General features: G+C 45.2%; 1 protein-coding gene across 6 annotated transcripts in view; it reads right to left on the bottom strand.

Moving 5' to 3' along the window:
* Positions 1-21849, bottom strand: part of SH3RF1 (SH3 domain containing ring finger 1) — a 168586-nt gene extending 146737 nt beyond the window's left edge. For 3 of the 6 annotated variants that reach the window (XM_059697664.1, XM_059697661.1, XM_059697668.1), the window contains exons 1-2: positions 21707-21849; positions 19697-20181 (exon numbers count right to left, since the gene is read on the bottom strand). In XM_059697664.1, coding sequence (XP_059553647.1) covers positions 19697-20089 — 393 coding nt within the window. In that variant the 5' untranslated portion in view covers positions 20090-20181; positions 21707-21849. Of the gene's footprint in view, positions 1-6261; positions 6444-19696; positions 20182-20924; positions 21062-21383; positions 21534-21706 lie in introns of those variants that run through there. The other 3 variants (XM_059697663.1, XM_059697662.1, XM_059697666.1) reach the window with 3 other exon arrangements.
* Between the last annotated feature and the right edge of the window lie 2367 nt (positions 21850-24216).

Genomic DNA, 24216 nt, shown 5'->3' with positions numbered 1-24216 from the left:
GAATGTAAGTCACTTAACTAGCAATTACTTACTCTGCAACTAAAAGCCAATTCAAATTTTTCCTCTATAAAATAATTCCTAGTAAATAGGACGATCTTGCAAGGCCGTTGTAGAAAAACTTGAATCAGCTCATAGCTCTTCTTTGAAAAAGGAAGGTGGGAGGAGATAAAGTTCCGTTTTGCAGGAACATTAGAGATGTGTGCTCTTAAACCTGCCTTTTACTATGTTCTTTTTTTATTTTTATTTTTTTATTGATATCAGAAAGGAAAGGAGACAGAAACATCAGTGATGAAAGAGAATCATCCATCAGCTGCCTCTTACACATCCCACACTGGGGATCGAGCCCACAACCTGGGCATTGCCCTGATTGGGAATCGAACCAGTGACTTCCTGGTTCATAGGTTGATGCTCAACCACTGAGGCGCACCAGCCGGGCTACTATGTTCTTTATTCTCTATTGGTTTTTCTACTGTGAATCAAATGTAGTTAAGTAATTTAAAAAGGGCATCAGGGACTGTTGAACAGAGTAAGACAAAGCTCAGACACTGAAACTGGAGATGGGGCTGGGAGGGGGTAGGCAGGAGGAGGGACAAGAAAAGGCAAACAAAAAGTGAAAAGGTGCAGGGAAGAGGGGAGGGTGAGAAAAAGCAAGCGTGATGGGTTTACACAGAGATTGCAGCGCCTGCACAGGGGAGGCAGTCAAACCAGCTCAGGGAGCTTTTCCCCAAATAAATATTTACTGAGTGAATGAATGGTGGCCGGTGTCCACAGCAACCTCAGAGGTGTGTACCTGATCCAGAGGACAGTCATGAGCCCATGACAAGTGAGGGAAGCCACAGAGCGAACCCACAGGCCTGATGAGGTGAGGCAAGTGTGAAGGTGGGAGCTAGAGCCAGGAGCTGGGGAAGCCTGGCGGCCAGCTGGAGATCACCACGATCCCTGGCTGAGCTTTGACCCTGAGGCTGCAATCTGGAAGGTTACAAATAATCGTTACACACAGGCATGGGAGGGGCCACCATCTTGTGCTGGGGCCAGAGAGAAGAGCATGACCTAACTGGAGACAACTCAGGGGGTGCGGACCTTGGGATCTGAGTCTAAGGGGCGGAGCATGATGGAAACTCTGTAGCTGACAGTGGGAACAGAAATAGGAAAGGGAAACACCCCTGTGAAATGTCCCGTTTCCCAAAGCAGGGCTGGGCTGGAACAGCTCAGTGAGTGTCTGTGATGATTCAGATGCTGACACCGAGAGTTGCAACCCCAGCTTGAATTCGCTGCCTACTTACTTACAGTGACCTTGCAGAACTGCCCAAAATAGTTTTCGGTGATTCCCCATTAGGGAGTAGAGAAGACATCTTCTAAATTCTATGCGGAAAGCAAACCAAGGACCAATACATGGGGAAGCACAGAAGCACCTGTCGGTGAGATTCCATTGTTGGACACAGAAGGCAACATAGGAAAGGAGGATTTTCAGCAGGCTGTGACTCGCCGTGTCAATAAGCTAGAGAAAACGCGTGCAGATTTCAGTATGGTCTTTGGTGAGACATGTGACTGCAGTCATGTTTATGAGTGCCTACAGAGACACTTAAATGAATTCCACTTGTAATGTATGCAGCCAGGATTAGATTAGAAAAAGGAAATTCATTCCTGACATTAATCAACAGGCTCAGGACACTCACCAGAATCCACCCACAATCCAGTTGTATTATTCTGCAAAGGAAAAATAAAGGATATCTGAAGGCTAATTTGAATCCACACTACCTCATAGGAGGAAATATGCTCAAGTCACGACACAGCCAAGATTAATAGGTGTTTCCACCCACTTCTTAAACAGTTTTAGGTACAGAAAACAATGTCACTTCTCTTCCCAAGAAGATGTTAAGCACAGGAGTTGCAGAAATATATGCAAAAGACAGCATTCCTTGCTATACCCTCATTATCTGGTGTCCTGGGTAGCTTTAAAAGTATGAGTACTGAATTCCACCGACGCAGTCGGTTACAAAGGGTACGTATTCATTTCCGAAAGCTAAAAGCAGAGATACTGCTGTAGTTTGAAATCATGTTGCTCATCTCCTAGGTTGAAAAAAAAAATAAAGACTCATGGCAAGATTATTTTTTTTAAATCATTCCACGTTTATCTTCATAAAACAACATAAAATGAATCACCCTACGAGCAAGTATGACACTTTAATTCTCTTCTCTATAAAAATTCTTAGTTCCAACCTAAACATCTGAAATGATTAACAATCATTTTCCTGTTTGCCACGTTTTTCAATATGAGGTTGGCAGAGCAACTGAGACCAACATAACATCAAGTAAACCTCACTTGCGGATTTGTTCATTTAACAAACTCTTACTGAGGCCCTACTATGTACCAGGTGTTGTTCCAGCAGCTGAGGATACAGACAGGGATAAGTTTAGTCCAAGTCCTGGACCTCATAGACCTTCCTGTCTATTGGGGGGATGGATAGGGAGTAGACAAATAAATATATAATTTTAAATGGACATAAGTACTACCAAGAAAAATAAAACAGGGCAAGGCAGGAAGACTGACAGGAGGAGAGGGAGGGGCTTATTTGGATATGGTGGTCAGAGGAAATGGCATTTGAGAAGAGATGGAACTGAAGTAAAGGTGCGAGCCATGTTGAAATCTGGGGGGAAGACCTTCCCTTGAGGCAGGGCAAAAAGCAGGTGCTAAGGCCCCAGGCCTTGGTGGTTTGATGAACAGCAAGAGAATCTGTATCGCTGAAGCAAAATATAGAATGAGTGTCCGATAAGGTGGAGGAAATGGCATGGCTCAGTTATATGACTTGTCTCGTGGGTCACTGTATAGTTTTGATCAAGAAAGTGTCATGTCACACTAACTGAGATGCAAGGGAATGACTCTTAGGCAACACAGGTGGACTGGGAAGATTATAGTCGGAGACTATTTCGACAGTTTGAGCTTACCCGGACAGTCTCTAAATCAGAGGTGGGGAACCTTTTTCCTACCAAGGGCCATTTGGATATTTATAACATCAATCTCCGGCCATACAAAATTAGCAACTTAAAAATTAACCTGCTGTATTTGGTCAAACATATAATTAACTCACCCCTAATGCCAGGCAGAGCCAGATCAAATAATTTCACGGGCCTTATATGGCCCACGGGACGGACTGTCCCTACCCCTGCTCTAAAAGCTTAGATTTTATAGGGGATGGGCAGCTACTTCTTATATTTAATTCCATCTAAAGATATAGATATGAAGACATTTATATCTCTATCCACAGATACACACTCAGTGGCTTTATTAGTCTGAATAACTGAAAACAGGTTTCAAATCATTGCAGTCGGGCAGCCTTAAAATCGTGCCCCCAAAATGACCATCCTCCCCCCTCTTAATACAACTACATGAAAGTCATGTAGGAGTGAATAGTTCTTTTGTCCTTAAACAGGCTATCTGAAAAACAGAAGCATACTGTCTTTTATTGTCAATTCATGGCTCACAAAGCCTCGGAGGTTGGCTTTTGTCCTTCAAAAGCTTTTAATTGACAGGTACATTTAAGCTTATTTTACAGGCTGTGAGAAATGGAATGCATTGGGAGCGGGCCACATCTCCCTTTTTTCTGAAAGGAAAAAGATATCAGTAATGCAGTGACCTCACCTTCAAGGAATGCATCAGGGACATGGAACAAAGGTGGCTTCCTTCATAAGGAAACACAATCTGTTGCAGAAAACTGCTTCATTACTTTTGAATGATTTAGGGCTGCACAGTCTACCAGAAATGGTTCCAGTCTTTAATCTGTATTTATTTTATTACAAAACTGCTAGTGATATCATTCTTTGTTCGAACCTTACCAAAAAAAAAAAAAAAAGCCTAGCATGTTCATTAATCAAAACTATGTAAGCCCTGACCAGTTTGGCTCAGTGGATAGAGCATCAGCCTTCGGGCTGAAGGGCCCCTGGTTCGATTCCAGTCAAGGGCACATGCCTGGGTTGTGGGCTCGATCCCCAGTAAGGGGTGTGCAGGAGGCAGCTGATCAATGATTCTCTCTCATTGATGTTTCTATCTTCCTCTCCCTTCCTCTCTGAAATCAATAAAAGTATGTTTAAAAAAACAACAACAGAAAAACTATGTATGATTGTTCAGATCACCTTTGATTGTGCAAAATAAGTGTACTTATCAGGAATGAAAACTGTCTACAGGGATAGGAGCTCTGGTAGGCTGACCAGAGACTCAAGAAGCACATGAGATGTGGAAGGTAAACGCGACCTAAAGTTTCAGGTTGCACTTAGTATATAAAAGGAAGACCTGCATTTTCACATTTGGGGGCATGTTGAGTGTTTCAGCTTATGAAATTTATTACCACAGCATCCTTTTATAGTGACATCATTGCAAAACCAATTCTTTGAGGACAGAACGAATTCATCCATGGCTAACCTGGATGCAACAAACGGAACACAGTTACTAAACCATTGCTTCACCCTTTCAAGGTCACAAAACATCTTGTTACATATTTTCCCCCAAGTTGAGGTAGTCAATAATTTACTTTCTTGGGTCGGATAGACATTATTCCATAGGATCAGCTCTTAAAATGATCCCATGACCATTTCAAAGTGATTCTGCTGTCCAACTAAAACTGCTACGGTTGCCATTCTAAGGCTATCGATAGACAGTTGTGATCTAATTACCCCCGACTTTGCAGATTGTATTATCTAGTGCATGGCTGCCAAGAATTAGCAACTCTGCATACTTGTCAGATAACACTCACCTGACTAGGAAAACTGATAGTAAGTGTCAAACTGAAAATCGATTTTGGTTTTAATCTATCTTTACCCCCACCTCTTTGGTTCTTTTGTCTAATATGCCCATGTGTCTGATAACAGTGCCAAGAAATGGTGCCTTTCAGCCCAGGCACAGAGAAGAAATGTATACTGAACAACTGCTACATGCGTCCTTTCCATACATTCCAAATCTCAATATATAATCACTGAACATAAGCCATATTAGATAAATCCCACATTGGCTAACAGCTCCCAGTTACAGAAGGAATTGGTAGACCATAGCCTGGCTGCAGTTAAACAAAGACAAGACACTAGCTCAGGGGTGGGCAAACTTTTTGACTCGAGGGCCACAATGGGTTCTTAAACTGGACCAGAGGGCCGGAACAAAAGCATGGACGGAGTGTTTTTGTGAACTAATATAAATTCAAAGTAAACATCATTACATAAAAGGGTACGGTCTTTTTTTATTTTAGTTTTATTCATTTCAAACGGGCTGGATCCGGCCCGCGGGCCGTAGTTTGCCCACGGCTGCACTAGCTAGTTGTTAATGATGGTTTACTCCCTGCCCAGACACGGACCTGATACCACTAAATTGGAAGGAGAAAAAAGCTACCAGCAGGGGCTGAGAAATTTACATATCAGGTTAATGTGGAAAATAAATGCCTCTCAGTCCAGGAAATAAAGAAAGCTAGAATCACAAAGAAGAAACTTAACCTAGCAACACACGCAAACTGTCATATAAATATTCATATAGCATTGCCACTCCTTCCACACAAAGCCCTTCTTCATTCATAACATACCTAGAAACCACCGCGTGACACATTTCTACCGTTACCAAGTCCTCCTAACACGCTGATCCTTGAGCTATGCCATTCTCTTTCATCTATAATGAAATGTTAGGACTCCGGGGTGGGGAACCTCCAGCCCAAGGGCCATATACGGCCCGCAAAATCATTCGGTCTGGCCCTTCTAAGGCATTAGGAGTGAGTTAATTAAATGTCTGACCAAATATAGCAGGCTAATTGTTAAGCTGATAATGAACGTATGGCTTGCGAATGATGTTATACATAATATCCAAATGGCCCTTGGCAGAAAAAAGGTTCCCTACCCCTGTGTTAGGTAGACTTCAGTGTGACTTACTTGTGGGTATCACATAGCTTAGTCTCTTGAAAGTTAATAAAAACTCGAGGTATATCTATGCCCTTTAGTGAAATATTTGATACATTAACAATCACAGAGAATCATCATCCTGCACAGGTGTCTGCACTAGAGAGCCCGGGGTCCCTGTGGGGTTTCATATCAGAGTTGGCCGGTCCATGATTCAAGAATTGCAAAGAGTGTCTTGGGGCTGATTTATTCTCCTAACTACCCTTTTCTTCCCCCTTCCCTCTTTGTTCTCAAGAATTGTAATTTCATTGTGAATGTGCATGTTGCCTCTTCTGGGAAGGTGCTACTGCTAACCACATCAGGACCTGAGCTTCCTACCATCCACAGAATTACCTGACACGGGAATTGCTTAGGAGGTCGATAATCTGCATCAAAACAGAGGCCATGATTACTCGTAACATTTTCATTCCCAAAGCAGAGATTTTCAAGCAGGGAAATCACAAGGTGTTTGGTAAAGATCACATGCATCCTAGTAACTCCATTTCATTTTCCTCTATGTCAGAATGACAATGTGCCTGGGGGATACGACAAAATAGGTGACATATTTTAACTTTTATAATGCTTCTGATTAAATTCAGCAGAACGTTCTTTCTAATAAACTAGGAAAACATGATTTCTAGACCACCATGGTGGGTGCAACACAAATGTTTCCAGGGCCGCCCTCAAGAGAACTGTGATTCAGGATCCAATTACATCTAAGTTTCATGAGGGTTTGCCCAGCCTTTGGGTAATACATTCATGGCTGACTTAAATAATGGAAAATGAATACCATTAAGTGCACCAAAACTGTACATGTGGCTAGGTACTCTCTCTTATGAAGATGTGAATGCATCCAAGTGGACCTTGGAATTCTGGAATGTGAACAATCTATCACTCCCATCAAGATGCATTTACTGAATGGAACAGCTACTACTTTTTCAAGTGTAAAGAAGAGATAAAAGGTTTAAAACATAAAGAGTTCCCGCTCTCAAGTTACTTATCACTTGGAAGCCAAAACTAAAACACAGTCAATTAGACAACAATCAAATACCAATTGGGGGAAGAGGATGCCTAAAATAAATGTAAAAATTAAAACCAAGTATTCATATAATTACAAATATCTACTAAAGCAATAGCATCTTGGGTTGACATTTTTTTAGTTCCCGTTGATAGCTGCAAACTGCTGATACTACCATAAGGATGACAGAAACCACAGGAGGCAGTTTAATTAGGATGGCAGTAAAAACTAACGGCTCAAATAAAAAATGGGGGAAACCCAAACTGATATAAGTAGAAGCAAACTGTCTGAGGCCGAGGCACTGTATAAACGAGCGATGCAGTGAGTTATTTTTAAAGGTGCGTAAGGTCAGGTAAAAAACGAGCAGCTTGCTCGGGAGGGTCACGGGACAGCCCTTCCACAGAAGGAACTTTATTATTATCTGGCGAAGAGCTATTTTGGACCTGAACCTGAGCAAGACCAGCAGAGGTTGGAGAGCGTCCAAGGGAGAGCGACTAAAATGATTAAAACGTTAGGAAATGGGTCCTAAGAGGACGCGGAAAGGAAACAGTTATTTAGGCCAGATAAAGATGCTAGGGAGGAGGCTGGCTGCACAACAGCCCGCAAGGTTATGAAGGACAGCGCACAGGGGAGCGCTTCTTTCCCATTAAGGACGGGACGAGAGGAATGTGATTGAACAGCAAGGCCAGGGATTTGTGTTGGATACAGAAAAAAAAAAAAAAAAAGAACTTCCTGGCTGGGAAGATTGCAAGGCACTGGAATAAGTTACCAGTAAGCTTTTGAAATGTTCTTTTTCGGGAGACTTTTTTTTTTTTTCCCAAGACATCTTCAGAACACGTTCACTCTGTGTCCTTTCTTACCCTACAAAACCAGGAAGTGGATATTTTAACTATAAATAGAAGCTCCATTAAAAAAACATACAAACTTATTGAAAGTTGAAGTACAGTATGGTTCTTCACTGTGACTGCATTTCCAAAAGCCATCAGAACGTTATCAGTTACACAATGCACTTCTTTTGCCAGAGATGGTTCTAGCCACATTCACACACACACACACACACACACACACACACACACACACTGTATATCCAATGGTGCCATTAAAAGACCCGTGCGAGGGCATAATAATCTTTCCTACACTACTTTTCAAAATGAGAACTGCACTACAAAGCACACCTCGTTTCCCCGACAGAAGTCATAGGGATCTATCTCTTTTCAATACTATGCCAAAGAACAAAGTCAAAAGATGCACATTTTAAAATATTTGAGCTATTATTTTCCCCACATCATCAAAAGAAAACAATGAAACCAGTCACAGATTGTCTAACAGATACTTGATCCTGCTGGCTGGGTTTCTTACCCCAGGATGCGGGGACAGGAAGGGGTACAAGAGATAATGGTGTCACCATCTCCTTTCACAGGTGAGACCCAGAGAACCAGTGCCGCACTACAGGTATTGGGAGGACCAGGACAAACCACCCATTGAGTGACATCATTTGCAGTCACTAACTGATGAACAGCTTGTGTACCTGAAGTTTAAGTTGGCTGCTTAAAACAGAACCAAATATCGTATGGCATTAACATTATAAATGTTGACTAATTAAACTATCAGCCCTGCCAGTGTGGCTCAGTGGTTGAGCATCGCCCTATGAACCAGGCAGTCATGGTTTGATTCCCCGTCAGGGCACAGGCCCGGGTTGCAGGCTTGATCCCCAGTAGGGAACATGCAGGAGGAAGCCAATCAATGATTCTTTCTCATGGATGTGTCCATCTCTCTCTCTTCCTCTCCCTTCCTCTCTGAAATCAATAAAAAATATTTTTTGAAAAAATATAAAAAATAAATGATCAGACCACACCCACCCACATGTGTGCCCTCACACACACAGATTTTATTTTACAATATAACTGACATATGGTATTAAAAGTTCTAATATCTGGAAAGAGTGAAAACAGAAAGTACTGGCATTTACTGAGTATCTACTAGGTCCTGGATGCTTACGATCTCTTATCTCATGTAATCCTCACAACCCTGGAAAGCAGATTGTCATCATTTTACAAATTAAGAAATTAGACTAAGGAAATAACATGCCCAAGAGCCACACAGATAACAAGAAATAGAGGAAGGCTGGCCTGGTGCCAAAAGCCCCTGCCTTTTCTACTACATCCCATTTCTGCTCCAGCAAAACCACAGAGCGCACAGAAAGGAGCATTCAGAGGAAGAAATCAATTCCCCTCACTTCCCCTGCACATTTTTGAAAGAGCTTCTGTGTTCTTTGGCATCTTCCCCACTCTTGATGAAACCTTCTCCTATGTCCTGGGCTCGCTCACACTGCCCGCAGTTAGGGTAACCACATGGCCCTGTTTGCCCCAGACAGTCCCGGATGCCTGCTGTGGACTCCGCACAATTATCAGCAGCATCCCTTTTCACTCTCAAAGGTGTCCCAGTGTAGGGGATAGATTATATGGTCACCCCACCTTAGCCCCTCACTGCACTTCCCCCATGCAGGCTTGTCTGAACCCAAAGAAACTCAGTGTCCATCCCTCCCTTTCAGCATAAACTTCCTGTCCATCAGAGTAGGTGTTCTCATCTCAGTGCTGATGGGGAAAGCAATGGGACTGGATAAATCCATACCCTTTCAAAGAGAACATTTTAGTATGTGGACACCTAATTTCAATCTCTAAGTGCTGAAATTTCAGGCAGTGTGACAACTTTACACGAAGGTAGTATTCAGGCAGAACAAAGGTAAGCCATTCCCGCCCTGGCCTGTGTGCTCAATGGTTAGATCATTGGCCTGTACACCGAAGAGTTGCGGGTTTGATTCCCGGTCAAGGACACATACCTGGGTTGCAGGTTTGATCCCCTGCCCAGTTGGGGCACGTGCAGAAGGTAACCAATCAATGTGTCTCTCTCACATCAATGTTTCTCTCTCCCTCTTGTCTCTCTCTCTCTTCCCTCCCTTCCCCTCTCTTTAAAAAAAAAAAAAAAATCCATGCAAAAAAATATCCTCGGGGTAGATCATTCCAGGCCACTGGAGCCCATTCACACAAACCAGCCCAGCTTAGAGACTGATCCTAGGTCATGCTCCCCCCGCTGTCCTTGCTTTTCCGCTCTGCCTCTCTTCTCATGCCCTGATTACTCATCGATTCATCCGGAGGTTCCTGTGGCAGACACAGTGTGGGCTTCTAAGGGGGTATTAGAGCAGATCCTGGTGCCCACGGGTGACTGTGAGAGGCACGTTCATCTCACAACACCAAGAGGGTATCCAGACCCCAATCTCAGTTTGTTCTAAATGCTCACTATCAAAGTTGGCCTTTGCTAGGGTAATTATTTCCAAAATGTCATGGCAGCAAAGGGACTCTGATATCAGACAAGCCCTCATTGTATAAAAGAGGAAACTCTGGCCTGTGGAAGAGAAATCACTGGCTCACGGTCACAAAGGCAAGACGAGGACCCAGGTCTCCTTCCTTCTTGCCACCATATAGGGCAGTGATGGCGAACCTTTTGAGCTCGGCGTGACAGCATTTTGAAAAACCCTAACTTAACTCTGGTGCCGTGTCACATATAGAAATTTCTTGATATCTGCAACCAGAGTAAAACAAAGATTTATATTTTTGATATTTATTTTATATACTTAAATGCCATTTAACAAAGAAAAATCAACCAAAAAAATGAGTTTGCGTGTCACCTCTGACACACGTGTCATGGGTTCGCCATCACTAATATAGGTGATCCTCAGTTTCCACACAGCCTACATTTTCACACTCCTACGCGGAGACCCGACACTTCTCTGGTGCCGGAATTGGGCTATCTTGGAATATGTCAACGTTTCAAGCTGTCACGTGATGGTGCCTTTCAACCAACACTTCACTTCCAAGAGTATCCCTGTCTTTGTACAAAAGAATCAAGGCTTTCAATACCTTCTAGTATTCTGGACTTGTTTTATAAAATAAGGAAGTGCTCATACCAGCACATAATATTATGTACTATGAAACACATAATACTGAATGAAAATAATTAGGCCTACCAAAATATTTTACCTCATGGACTTAAACTCTTCAGTCGTGCCCTACTATGCGGGAAAAAAGTAAAAACACATGAAATGCTGGAAATAATTTATCCAAGAGTGTGCTTAAAAGACAAGTTTAACAATGGAAAAATATGGAGAGATTTGCTAACTAATATCACTTTGAATGAGCAAAACCAATATTTAAGGTTTGAAAATTAATTTTATTACATATGTTAATATTTAATCTATGTATTTAATGCGTTAAAGAATTTTTAAATTTATTTAAAGATCTTTAAAACTAAGCAGTGATATAATTAGAAGCAAAAGAATACTTTTAGCTTTATAGGAACAGAATCTCCTTATAACAAATCAAAAGTTTAACTTTCGAATATCAATGCTCAAACACACTTCCTTATACAAATGCCAGGACTATATCCCAGTATCCCACACTGATATTCTGATTCTATTACTACTATATTGTTTGAGAGGGTATCTCACATAAATTAAAATTAGACATGGGCCCAGTGGTGTGGCTCAGTGGTTGAGTGTTCACTTATGAACAAGGAGGTCACAGTTCGATTCCCAGTCAGGGCACATGGCCGGGTTGTGGGCTCAATCCCCAATAGGAGGTGTGCAGGAGGCAGCCAATCAATGATTCTCTCTCATCACTGATGTTTCTATCTCTCTCCCTCTCCCTTTCTCTCTGCAATAAAAAATAAATAAATAAATAACTAGACATGGAGCACCCTAGAGTAAACTTTCATTTCACTTCTGTATAATTATTCAATGCTTAGTTCACTTACTATACTTTAAAATAATGAAAATTCACTCCATTCATTGCTGAATTTGAAAAGGCAGTGTTTCAAAAGGATTTCTTTTCTTACAAAAAAAATACTTGAAGAAATTTATTATTTCCTTAGGCTAACAGAACAAAATGTTTATACTTGACAGTCCTTGACTTTCTGTACTATATTTAATGCAACTCAAAATTGATTTGCACATCCTCCTACTGCTCTTTTGCCATGTTTCACAATGCAAATAATCTGCTACTTAACTGCTACTGTCAACCCTTTGAAATGGCACCTCCATTCCCTTCTCAGCTATCCCCAAAGAGCCCACTCACACATCTGTGTTTAAATTGGCCGTGTTTACAGCTACCCATATGTTGCCATTCATGAAGCAACTGCTGCCATCCACTTAACTAAGGCATTGGCGGACACATACACTGCAAAGGACTGCGGGGCCTCAGAAAGGGTGGTGAGGCTCAGAATTGCTCTGAAGGTCACTACTTTTAGAAGTCTCTGAAATTTAAAAAGGAGGAGGAGGAGAAAGAGGAGAGGAAGATATACGCACTGTTCATGACAAAAGCTTTGGGAGAGGGAAGGTCTACGATCCACAATGAGGGAGCCTTCCTAGCAAAGCAGTTTCCACGTGTGAGATTTCTATCACCAACACGTTCACTATACTGCACGTACGACGTTGCTCTGCGATTGTGGATCCTCATGAAGAATCCTGCTACAAGGTGACCTGCAAAGTCATTTGCCTCTTGACCTCAGAATAAAAAAGGCTTGTCATGTATTGTCTCAGGTTTGCCGACCACTGGCTTAAACCATGTGAAAGCAATGGATGGCAGAGGGGCTGGATTACTGGAGCAGAGTGAGTGTCTGACTGCGGTGGGAAAAGCAGCATCCTTCCTGGTGGAGGAGGAGAGTTCAGGAATGGAGGGCGGCCAAGAGGAGCCAGGGGCTCTTGGAATGGTGAGGAAGAGACCACAGGCAACAGAAAGGGGATCAGAGGTAGGGAGTGCCCTGCCAGCATGGCTCAGTGGTTGAGGACTGACCTTAAAACCAGGAGGTCACGGTTCGATTCCCAGTCAGGGCACATGCCCGGATTGTGGGCTCCATCCCCAGGAAGGGGTGTGCAGGAGGCAGCCTATCTACGACCCTCTCTCATTATTAGCAAATGGCTGAGTCTCCCTCCTCTAAACCACATGGGAAGTCGGCTTGGGTCCAGTGTGGATGAATACAGGTACCCATCCCCGCCTGTGCAGACACATCAATTCCTTTACCAGAGTCTGGACTGAACCTTCCACACCAGGGGAGTATGTCCTTCTGTGTCCCTGTCCACTCTAACCCAGTTACTCCATCTACCCTTTGACCTGACACTAAATCCAGGGGCGACTCGACACGGACCTCACTATAGAGACTTATTCCATACCTTTTCTTTTTTTCTAACCTCACCCAAGGACATGCTTAGAGACAGGAAGGGAGATGGGGGGAGGGGGATGGGAGAGAGAGAGAAACATCGATCAGCTGCCTTCCCTAAGTGCCCCAACCGGGGATCAAATCCACAAGCCAGGTATGTGCCCCAACTGGCAATCAAACCAGCAACCTTCAGTGCGCAGGATGGCCAGACGCTCCGGCTGGGCAGACATATTCCATATCTTACCCCATAGTTTGGAGTTGCACTACATGCTGCCTTATTTGCTGTTTCTTGGACGCTTTACCCGCCCCCCCCCCCCCAACCCAAATGTAAATGTTTTCAACAGAAACATGCATTAACGCCACCTCCATCCTAGGACAGATTACAGCACAGAATGGAGCCTGAAAGAAACACTCCACAAGTCCCTGTGCACTGACTGGAGGTCAAAGGTGCCCTTTGGGGCAACTCAGAACTAGCACTAGCTTTCCACACCCTCCCTGGAGTCTCACTGCCATCCTGCCTTTCTCCTCCTCTCTTCTTCCATCCTCTTCCTGCTGCCTTTCCTCTGGGTGGTGCCTCATGTAGACACCGCTACGTCCAATAAAACACGCTCTCTAGATTCTACTTACAGAAGAACTATAGAGAGATAACAGTGTTAGGACCTCTCTTCTCCCAGCACTTCCCTCCCTCTTCTCCAAAACCTTTGGAATCTGGTATCTTGCCACATAAATCTCCTGTCCGTTTTATAAAACTACTAGAGGCCTGGTGCATGAAATTCATGCACTCAGGGGGTGGGTCCCTTAACCCGCATGAAATTCATGCCCTCTCACAGTCTGGGAGCCCTTAGGGGATGTCCGACTGAAGGCTTAGGCCCACTCTCCATGGGAAGCAGGCCTAAGCTGTCAGTTGGACATCCTTAGTGCTGCTGTGGAAGCAGGAGAGGCTCCCACCACCGCCGCTGCGCTCACTAGCCATGAGCCCCACTTCTGGCTGAGCGGCGTGCCCCCTGTGGGAGCATACTGACCTACATGGGGCAGCTCCTGCATTGAGCATCTGCCCCCGATGGTCAGTGTGCATCATAATGACTGGTAGTTCTGCCGTTGGGCCAAAACCGGCTCTCCAACATCCCCCAAGGGGTCCTGGATTGCGAGAAGGCACAGGCCAGGCCGAGGGACCCCACCAGTGCACGACTGGGGCCTGGGAGGGACATGGGAGATTGGCCAGCCAGGGACAGACCACGGGAGGGCTCCAGTGCATGTCCAGCCCATCTTGCTCAGCCCCAATCAGCCGGACCCCAGCAGCAAGCTAACCTACCAGTCGAAGCATCTGCCCCCTGGTGGTCAGTGCACATCATAGCGAGCAGTTGAGCGGCCTTAGCATATCATTTGAATATTACCCTTTGATTGGTTGAACGGCCAACTGGGCGACCAGACACTTACCATATTAGGCTTTTATTATATAGGATGCCAGGCCATTTAGGCATCTAAGAGAGTGGGTAGGGACTGAAGAATTTCTCAAGGTTATTGCACCTTTGGAGTAAAGAGCACAGACAAGCTAGGCCACGGCAAGTCTATGGGAAAACTGGACTGAATGGGACTGGCAGTGGACTGACCAAGAGGCCACTCGATGGGCTGACCTTTAGGAAGACATCCCCAGGGTATTACTCTGCTAGAGCTACCCCTTATCAAGTATGACAGATTGGCTGGCTTCAGCAACAGACAATTATTTCCTCAGTTCTAAGATGAAGGTGTGGGCAGGGTTGGGTTCTTCTGAAGGCCTCTCTCCTTGGCTTGTAGATGACCATCTTCTCCATGTGTCTTCACATGGTCTTACCTCTGTCTGTCTCCTAATCTCCTCTAAGAATGATTAACAGTCATATTGTGGATTTAGGCCACATCCATATACACTCATTTTACCTTCACCACTTCTTTAAAGGTGCTATTACCCAAACACAGCCATATTCTGAGGTCCTGGGAGATGGGACTTCAATTTATGAATGTTGGGGAAAACAATTCAGCCCATAATAGTCAGCAATAAGGAGAGGGAGAGAAGGGAGGCGTGGGTATGACTCTGGAGAAACTGAAGCACACTGGGCATTTGCGCGAGAGAGATTTCATCTGTGTCCTCCCATATCCAGAATGCCCTGCCTTTCCTCTGTCTCTCAGGGCTTTGACCCCAGGCTCCATTTCTGTTCTGAAGGTTTGTGGACACTCCAGTCTCAATGATTTTCAGTCCCAATGATTTGTCTTTCTAATTCCAATGCAGAGCACTGACTAGCTACACCACGCACCTGGCCCTGTACCCCAAGTGGCCTTGTGGTGGCCCTTGATGCCTTGCACATTGCTGAACTTGAGGCTTCGTCTGGGTCACAATCCCTGTCCCTTGCTTAGTTCACACTCACCTTCCGTTGGCCCTTTCTAGGAGCCATGCCCTGTGCTGCTGTTGGTCAGGGCCTTTGGAATACTCATCCCCTCTGCCCCTGTGGCTGCCCAGCCCCATCTATATTATGAAGAGGTAATATGCAAATTAGGCCTGGACTCCGTAACAGGTCACGACCAGACAGGAGGTTGCACGCGCAGATGAGCCCTGGAGCGGAGACAGACAGAGGCAGGTGGCTCCGGTGGCCCGGGGCAGACACAGGCGTGCGGGGAAGGGGCGGGGGGCAGGTAGGCATGGTCCCAACCCCCCACACCCCAAAGCAGACCCAGGCAGGGGGGCCAAGGGACACTGTGAGTCAAGCATGGGTCCCAGCCCCCCCCCCCCCCCCCACAGCACCATCCGGCCTGACTCCTGTGGCAGCCAGCCCTGCGAGAGTCAGGCTCGGGTCCCGCCCCTCACAGGGTGCCTCCTCCAACGGCGGGAGGCGGGGCGATTTCAATCGCACGCTGGGCCTCTAGCAATGATATTGTACGGCCAACTGGGCAACCAGACACTTAGCATATTAGGCTTTTATCATATAGGATGCCAGGCCATTTAGGCATCTAAGAGGATGGGTAGGGACTGAAGAATTTCTCAAGGTTATTGCACCAATAATATCATTTCACCCTTTAGAGCTCAGCTCAAATACCTTTTCTTCAAGGAAGTTTTTGAATCTCTCTCCCTCTCTCTCTCTCTCTTACACACACACACACACAATTTACCATTTACCCTCACACTTAACACAGGCCCTTCTTTCCTCTCGCATGGCTCTCTATGACACTTACTGTGCTTAATTACCTACCTGCATTGTTATTGTTAGTGTGTCTCTCCAACGAGACTGACACATACTCATTAACTGTTAAGCAGAATCTGTAACTGGTTTGTCCATCACTATCTATCCAGCAACCAGGGCAGTGCCTGGAACCTAATAAGTGCTCAATATGTTGTAGATTTAAAAAAAAAATAAGTGATATGTAAATTAGTGTAAATCAATGGTTATGTGATCTATTTCTGCTGAAGAAACTCACTTAGAGGCAGTGTGAAATCATTATGTAATAATACCTCGATAGATAGACACACACACACACACACACACACACACACACACATGCATGGATATAGATCCTGAACAATGGGATCACACATAGAAAGCAGAAATGTAACTATGCTGTTAGGTAGTACTTCTATAGGAATTACTTAAATATGTTTTCCATATCTCACTTTGCATATATATAAAAATCTATCATCTGCAGGTATTTTGTAGTCCATTAAACAGATTATCTGCAACCACCCCCTCCCTGTGGCTCACTCCACTGCTTGACTTTGGCTCAAAACCAGCAGCAATTCTTTACTTGGGGTAAAGAATCGATGGATTCCCTTGGTGACTCCAACCCAACACTGTTTCATTTTCTCCTTCATATTCGACAGGAAACACTAAAATTCTGGGAACAAGATGTGTGTCACACATTGGAAATGTTCGTATCTGCTGATAACACTCAATCTACCCCGGCTGAACACATGAGGAAGCCACATGGTCACAATCTAACGGATCATAGAACATAACTAATAAACTGAAGCAACATTCCACATGTTATCACTTTCAGCTTTGCGCAACATGTGGAAAAAGGCTCACGCGCCGCTCGGTCCTGTCAGAACATCTAAGGGAGGAGGATGCAGGTTTGGTATTTATTATGGTCACTCACCTAAGGGAAGTGTCCGAAGGAGTGCACACAACCTCCACATGTCTGCATCTGATAGATTTCTTACTTTCTAAAGGAGTATTTTCTGAAATATTTTATCTTTGAGATGCTTGGGCTATTTATGTAGCCCTGGTTGTTTTTGAATACTTGAAAATAAAAAGTACTGATAAGAAATTTTTTACACTTGAAAAAAAAAAACTATTTTTTTTTTTTAAGTATTGCAGCATTTGCATCCACTCAGATAACTGAAAAATCCTGGTTGTTTCATCCAACACTCTCCATGCCACCCACAAAGTAACAGATATTATCTCCTGTTTTATGGACTTCAACAATTCAAGTTATAAGCCTCAAGTTGAGTTGCCCTCCTTGGTGAGTAATTTTTCTCATGCTAAAAAAGGAACATGAAATAAATTAGGAAAATCGTATAAGCCAGAAAAAATAATACTAACATCAATAAAATCTCACAAAAACAATACTAACATCAAGAAATCTCACAAAAAATTTCACTAAGAAAAGTGAAACTCAATTTTGGGAGCTTAGCAGTTCAAACAAATGGACATTACAGCATTACACAGTCAATTGCTATTAGAACGAAAATGTCAAGCTGAATGCTTGAGCCCTCTTGTTAAATTCCTTTTTTATCAGTAATCAAACCTTCAATGCATTCCTCACAACAGGTAAGGCAAGGTGTCAACCACTAAGAATCTTCTATTCATAGCCAGAAGCTATGCCTTCTCTAGTCTAATTAACAAGGAAACCAAATCTCTCCAAAGAAGTAAATCTACTCCCTAATTAAACTAAGCAGACCTGGGTCAGGTGTCTCAGAAATGATCAACTTGATCACTGATTCTGTAGTTAAAATATTGATGAGCCCATATCCACTAATCAAGGTATCAGTAAACTCCATAAAATAAAAGAAGTCTAAGAAAAGTGCTATAAGCAGATCAATTTTACATGTGAGCTTCAAATAGGGAAAGAAAACCGCCATAAGCCAAAGTCATTGCTATCTTAAAAATCTTAAATATGAGAAGCAAAAGAAATTTTACTATTCTAGTGATGAAACTGTTTTCTAGTGATTAAAATGCTTTACATATGTTACAGCTAGTGATATAAATATAGCATTTTAAAAGATGAGCTGAGAGGGAAGTAAGGGAATGGTTACAAGGCTGTACTCGCCTACAGTTGTCTGATGGTCACGTTTATGAATTTATACCATCTAATGCTGTCCCAATGGGATGTTCCAACATTAAATAAAAGAAGCCAGTTTTGTGTGTGTATTACCAATATTTGAAAAATATATATTCTCATCCAAATTAACTGTTCTTTAAAAATATTTTTTAGCCCTAACCGGTTTGGCTCAGTGGATAGAGCGTTGGCCTGCGGACTGAAGGGTCCCGGGTTCGATTCCGGTCAAGGGCATGTACCTTGGTTGTGGGCACATCCCCAGTAGGGGGTGTGCAGGAGGCAGCTGATCGATGTTTCTCTCTCATCGATGTTTCTAACTCTCTATCCCTGTCCCTTCCTCTCTGCAAAAAATCAATAAAATATATTTTTAAAAATATATACTTTTTTATCAGTTTGGCCAATTATCAAAATTGTTTCTTCCAACACAAATGGAATTGTTTTAACTATACAAATATTCATAGTTGTATGCAGCCCATAATTACTTTTTATTATTTTAAAGATGAGCAAAGCATATCTTACTGGTATGTCATCACCCACATCATAAATTCAGATTTATTCAGAATACCTTACCTTCTAGAAATTTAAGTTATGATAACTGTCCAAATATTTAACTTCACTTAAAATTATTTCAGCCCAAACCCAAAACCCAAGAAAAACCATTTCAATGGAATATTTAATTTCACTTTCTGTAAAACCCAACATAAAGCTAGATTCTCTTGCTGTTTTAGCGTAGTCCTAAATGACATTTCGTTGCTACAGCAACCAAACTCTGCTACCTGTGGCCATGATTTGTTGAGAATTCCCCCAACCAGAAAATTCTGTGCTCTAAGCAACATAAAAATTAAGGTCTGACGTCCTGCTTATGATTTACTCTCACACATGTTTATAACATGTATACATAAATGTACACATACACACATAATTATGGCTCTCCCAAATCCATCAACAAAGTAAAAACCGTAACAAATCTCCATTTTAAAGAGGTCACCAAAAGCTGCTGTGTTTTAGGTTTCAGTGAATCGCTACTTGTTTCTGAAAAGATAACAGAGATTATCTGGAGGAAATTCAAAAACAAGAAAATTGATGATGTATATCCAATTTCATTCCAAAAGGGAAGAGAAATCATTTCCTATCTGTTACAGTACGCGTGGCTTTTGTAGCCATAGGCTGATTTAGAAAACAGCAAGTTGAAGGATAAAGAAAAAAAATGTGGTCATTACCACACCATCATGAAGCAAGCTGCTTCTGCAGGCGACTCACCCTCACTGGGGGGCTCCAGGCTTGCACACGCTGCTGCTGTCCACCCTGGGAGCTGGGCAGATCTTTCGAGCTGCAGTTAGCCACCGAGCTGCTCTGAACTCTCAATGCACTGGTGCAGTTCGTCCCACTGCCCCCACCAGGGCCAGGCTTCCAAGGCCTCTGCTTGATGCCATCCAGAAGTCTGACCAGCAGGATGTTACTTGGAAGCTCCTCCACGCCGGAGCCAACCAGAGTCCTGCACTCCGGACATCTGAGTTCATTTCGGGAACCTACGATCCCCAGCAAACACCGTTTGCAAAACGTGTGCTGGCAAGGCAAAACCTTGGCAGAAGCATCCAGCCGCTCTAGACACACAGGACACTCCAGAAGATCCAACAAGGCAGATTCATCCATCTTGATCGTTTACTGAGGGAAAGCTTCAGAAATGTTCATAGTTGTATGCAGCCCTTACAGTGATTCATGTAACATCCATTTCAGACTGTGCTCTGGAGTCACGGGAAGGGGCGTGCGGGAAGGGGGGGGGAGGAAAAAAAAATAATAACTATTGTTATCTGGGGAAAAGGCTCACAGAGGAGCCAAGAACCAAAAAGTACACAAAAGTGCTTCCTCTGAATATCAGTGCAGCTTTGCTTTGGAATGTGGTTCCTGATCTCCAAAGCCAACAATTAAAAACAAAATGGGCTTTTAAAAACAATTCAAAATTAATCCCTAGCGATAGTTAGGAGTTCACGGTGCAGAAACAGCTATGAAGTCCTCCCCGGGATTCGTGCAATAAATAGGATTTATGAAATGCAATAAAGACCATAATTTCTTCAGCTCTCAAAGTGCTGTGAGCTGCCTTAATAGAGTCCTCAGCTCGTATGGGAAGCTGAACAGAAGCAACTGAAAGTTTTCTCCACCTGAAATTACTTTTAAATCCAACAAAATTCCCCATTTTTTAAGATACCTCAGCGTCTAAGAAAAACCATGCCTCATGTGATCACTTGTGGTAAATGATCCCAATATTGAATACATATGTTTCTCGCTGGCCTTAAAAATAGCACCGTTTAATCCTGCCCACACCAAAATGAGCCGAAGGTTGTGACAATGCTAAAGGACACCACGAAAGACCTGCCTGAAAGCAGCTGAAATATACAAGCAGCCTTCAGGGCAGCGGTTGACAAACTCTGAACCGGATTTCTGAACGGCCTGTCCTAATCCCATTCAGAAAACCTGGCAAAATTATCACCTGAAGAATCTGGCCATGGAAGGCTGCACTGGGAACTGGGGGCATCGCAGGAACACGGGGCCATTCAGGGAAAAGCCTTTCCACCCCGGACTGCGCCGCTCTCCCACCGCCACCAAAATACAGGGAAACGTGAGCGTCTAAGAGAAAGAGGGGGCGAAAAGGTCTGGGTGGGAGCGTTCACAGCTGTTCCTGACAGATCGGGGCGGGGGAGCCGGGACTGCACCCCCTCCCACGCCGCCGGCACAGGTAGACCCGAGCCGCGGGGAGGCGCGGCCGCGCGCCGCAGACACACCCGGGCCAGGTGTCGCCCGCACCCGCAGGACAGGGTCCCGAGCTGGGGCTGCGGCCCGGCCGGTGCCCGCGTGGGGGATCTCCGGCATCCCCGCCTCCCTTTGGGTCAGGCCGGGCACCGAACCCCCCTAGCTGGAAGTTTTCAAGGACTTAAAAATAAATCCGCACCTGAAGTTGTGCAAGTCAGCCCCATGGAGCGTCACCGGGAAACGGCCACCTCCCCGCGGAGAAGGGGCGGGCGTCCCCAGGGAGGCGCAGCCAGCGGGGCGCGGGGGGGAGCGGGCTGTGCCGGAGCCCGTGGCGCGGAGCCCGGGCAGCTTCCTGCCGGGAGCAGGCGGCGAGGCCGCGGGCTCGACTCCCGCAGGTCCCGGCGCGGCGCCCGCGGAGACCCGAGGGTGGGGGACGAGAGCGTGAGCGGCGCGGAGGGAAGGAGAAGGGGACGCCCGACCCCCGCCTTCCTTCTCCGCCGCCAGGCTGTGCCCGCGCCCTACCTCGCGCCTCGGCTCCTCCTCTTTGTTCGCGGCCCCGCAGCGGTGGCGGCGGCGGCGGCCGATGCGGATGCGGCCCCGCGGCGCTCGCGGCTCGCGGTGTCTCTGACGCGGCGGCGGCGGCGGCCCCGGAGCCTCCTCTCTGCGCCCCCCTCGCGCGCGCACACACACGCCGCCGCCTCCCACTTTCCCAGCCAAGGAGGGCGGAGGAAGCGGAGGAGGAGGAGGAGGAGGCCGAGCCGCAGCCGGCGCCCGGGGCGCGAGGGTCCGCCCTGCACCACAGCGCCTCCCCACGAGCGCCCGCCGCGCCTTCTCCCGGCGCCGGGGGCACCTGCGCGCGGACCCCAGGGGGCGGCGGGCTTGGGGGCGCGCGCCTGCAGAAGGAAGCCCCGGGAGGGGAGAGCGTGGGGAGTGGCGGCTGAGTCCAGGAGGAAGCGGCCAGGGGCAGGGGCCGGCCGTGTCCTCCGCCGGCGGGAGGCGCGGAGGGGCCGGTCCCGGGAAAGGGCGGGAAGCTCCAGTACGTTCACTGCATCCCCCGGGCGCTTCTGTTGGCCCAGCCCTGGAGAGACACCGGATAGAGTACCAGCCAAGTGCTGTGACCCCTTAGGCATGTTCAATCAGTTGGGGGACAGTCCCAGGGCAGCTGTCCACCCGCCAATTGCCGGGGCCACCGCCTCCCAGCGTTGCTCCCCCGGCTGCCCACATCCAGGCACCAACCACCCTGTCTGCCCCGGGACACACACCCGAGCCAGCAGGGAGGTTTGCGGACCCAGAAACTCAAACTGGGAAGGGAGAGAGCCTGGGAAAACAGTCGTGTGGGTTTTAAAACCCAGCCTTGGGAGGCCCTGTTCTACCTGCCGCAAGTGGGGAAAATTCAAAGTCTGACCTCAGGTGAGCTGGCACGCAAAGCTCACTGAGAGGCGCCTCTTTTATCTGAGCCTGGGAGGCAGCCATCACCATCACTGGAATCTTTGTTTTGGTTGCCCCAGGCGCACACACCTGTAAACTCTGAAATGTAGTTTTGAAAAACAAGTTGTCCACAGGTTTAGGGTTGCTTTTCAGACTCCGTTCAGAGGGAAAACAAGTTAAAATTTTGTCACTGCTCTCAAAGCTGTCATTATTCTATTGGCATTTACCATCAACTTACAAAAAAGTTACCCAGATACTTTCCTGGGTGTGCAGAAACTGGGCAAAAATAAGCGGGAAGGGCTGCAGATAGGATGCAAGAAAGCCCTACCTGCCCACCCACTAGGCTGACATTTTTAAAGGGAGCCAGATTCTTCTCTCCTCTCCACTCCGGTCCACAGACAAACCACTCAAGAAAATGAGAATCACCTAAGTAAGAAAAATTTAAAACAGCTAACAATTATCCATCATGCACTGTATGCCAGTCACTGTGTTAAACACTTCATATGCATTAACTCAGTCCTCATGCAAGCCTGTATGTCATTCCTCCTTAGCTTTGTTCTAAATAGATTAATATGCTAAGAGCCATACTGTATGAACACTGGAAATAATAGCATTTTTGCTATTATTGGCATTTTTGCTGAGAAAGACAAGGGTAGAAATGAACAGAATAGAGAACTTTTAGTCCAATAATCTACAAACAAGGATCGCTGAAAGTGACTACTTAGCCCACATATATATTTGTGCTTCTGGAACTGCAGATGAAGGTGACTCTGACTAGAAGGTTACAGCCAGTGAACAGATAAGTATTATTATATGCAGTTTACAGTTATTGAAACTGATGCTCCAGTAGGTTCACTTCATCGCCAGGTCACACAGTCCGTAATTTTGAACCAAGATTCAACCTCGTGTCTCTGGATTCCACATCCAGTTTTCTTTCTACCATTTCAAGGACCTCTCTTGTGCACATCACCTCAGAGGAAACAGTGCACTGGGTCTCCTCCCAAGGAAAAGACCATCCTATTCATCAGGTAGTAATTACTCTGAAGAGCAAGAGACTATTTGTTTTGTTCTTATTTTGTTTACATTTAGAAAGAACATTGGCACAAAGCTATGGGTGATAGGGTGCAGCTCTTGAAACTCTAGGCAGGAAAATCAGTAGTCACCCCCATTATCCAAGAACTGAAGACATTGTGTCTAAGGTTATAGGGATCAAAGAAGCTTGCACACACATCCATGAATATGATCTGGCTACAGGCTCTTGAACATCCCTGGTGCTAGTTCATGCTATATTTTAGAACACAACACTTTCATTAGCCTTAATGACTCCGGCTGTAAAATGAATTTTGGGGCAAATTACTTTAACCCCTTGAGCCATCTTCCCTCTGTCAAATGGTGAAAAAAATAATACCTTTCTTAGAGTGTTGTTGGAGGATTCAATGAGACAACATACTGGTCCTCTATAATCTGTGCATCTCTATTAGAAAAGATGCCATCATTAGCATCATCTGCCAAGAATTACTGGGAAAAATCCCTTTTCCCCAGGGTCTTAAAAAAATCTGAAACATTAATAATTGCAAAATCCTGTCAAGAGAACACTGTAGGTG

This window comes from Myotis daubentonii, chromosome 5 (assembly GCF_963259705.1).
Source record: "Myotis daubentonii chromosome 5, mMyoDau2.1, whole genome shotgun sequence".
In the NCBI taxonomy this organism is placed as follows: domain Eukaryota; kingdom Metazoa; phylum Chordata; class Mammalia; order Chiroptera; family Vespertilionidae; genus Myotis; species Myotis daubentonii.
The sequence above is the reverse complement of the archived record's forward strand: the minus strand, read 5'-3'. Positions and strand labels throughout refer to the sequence as shown.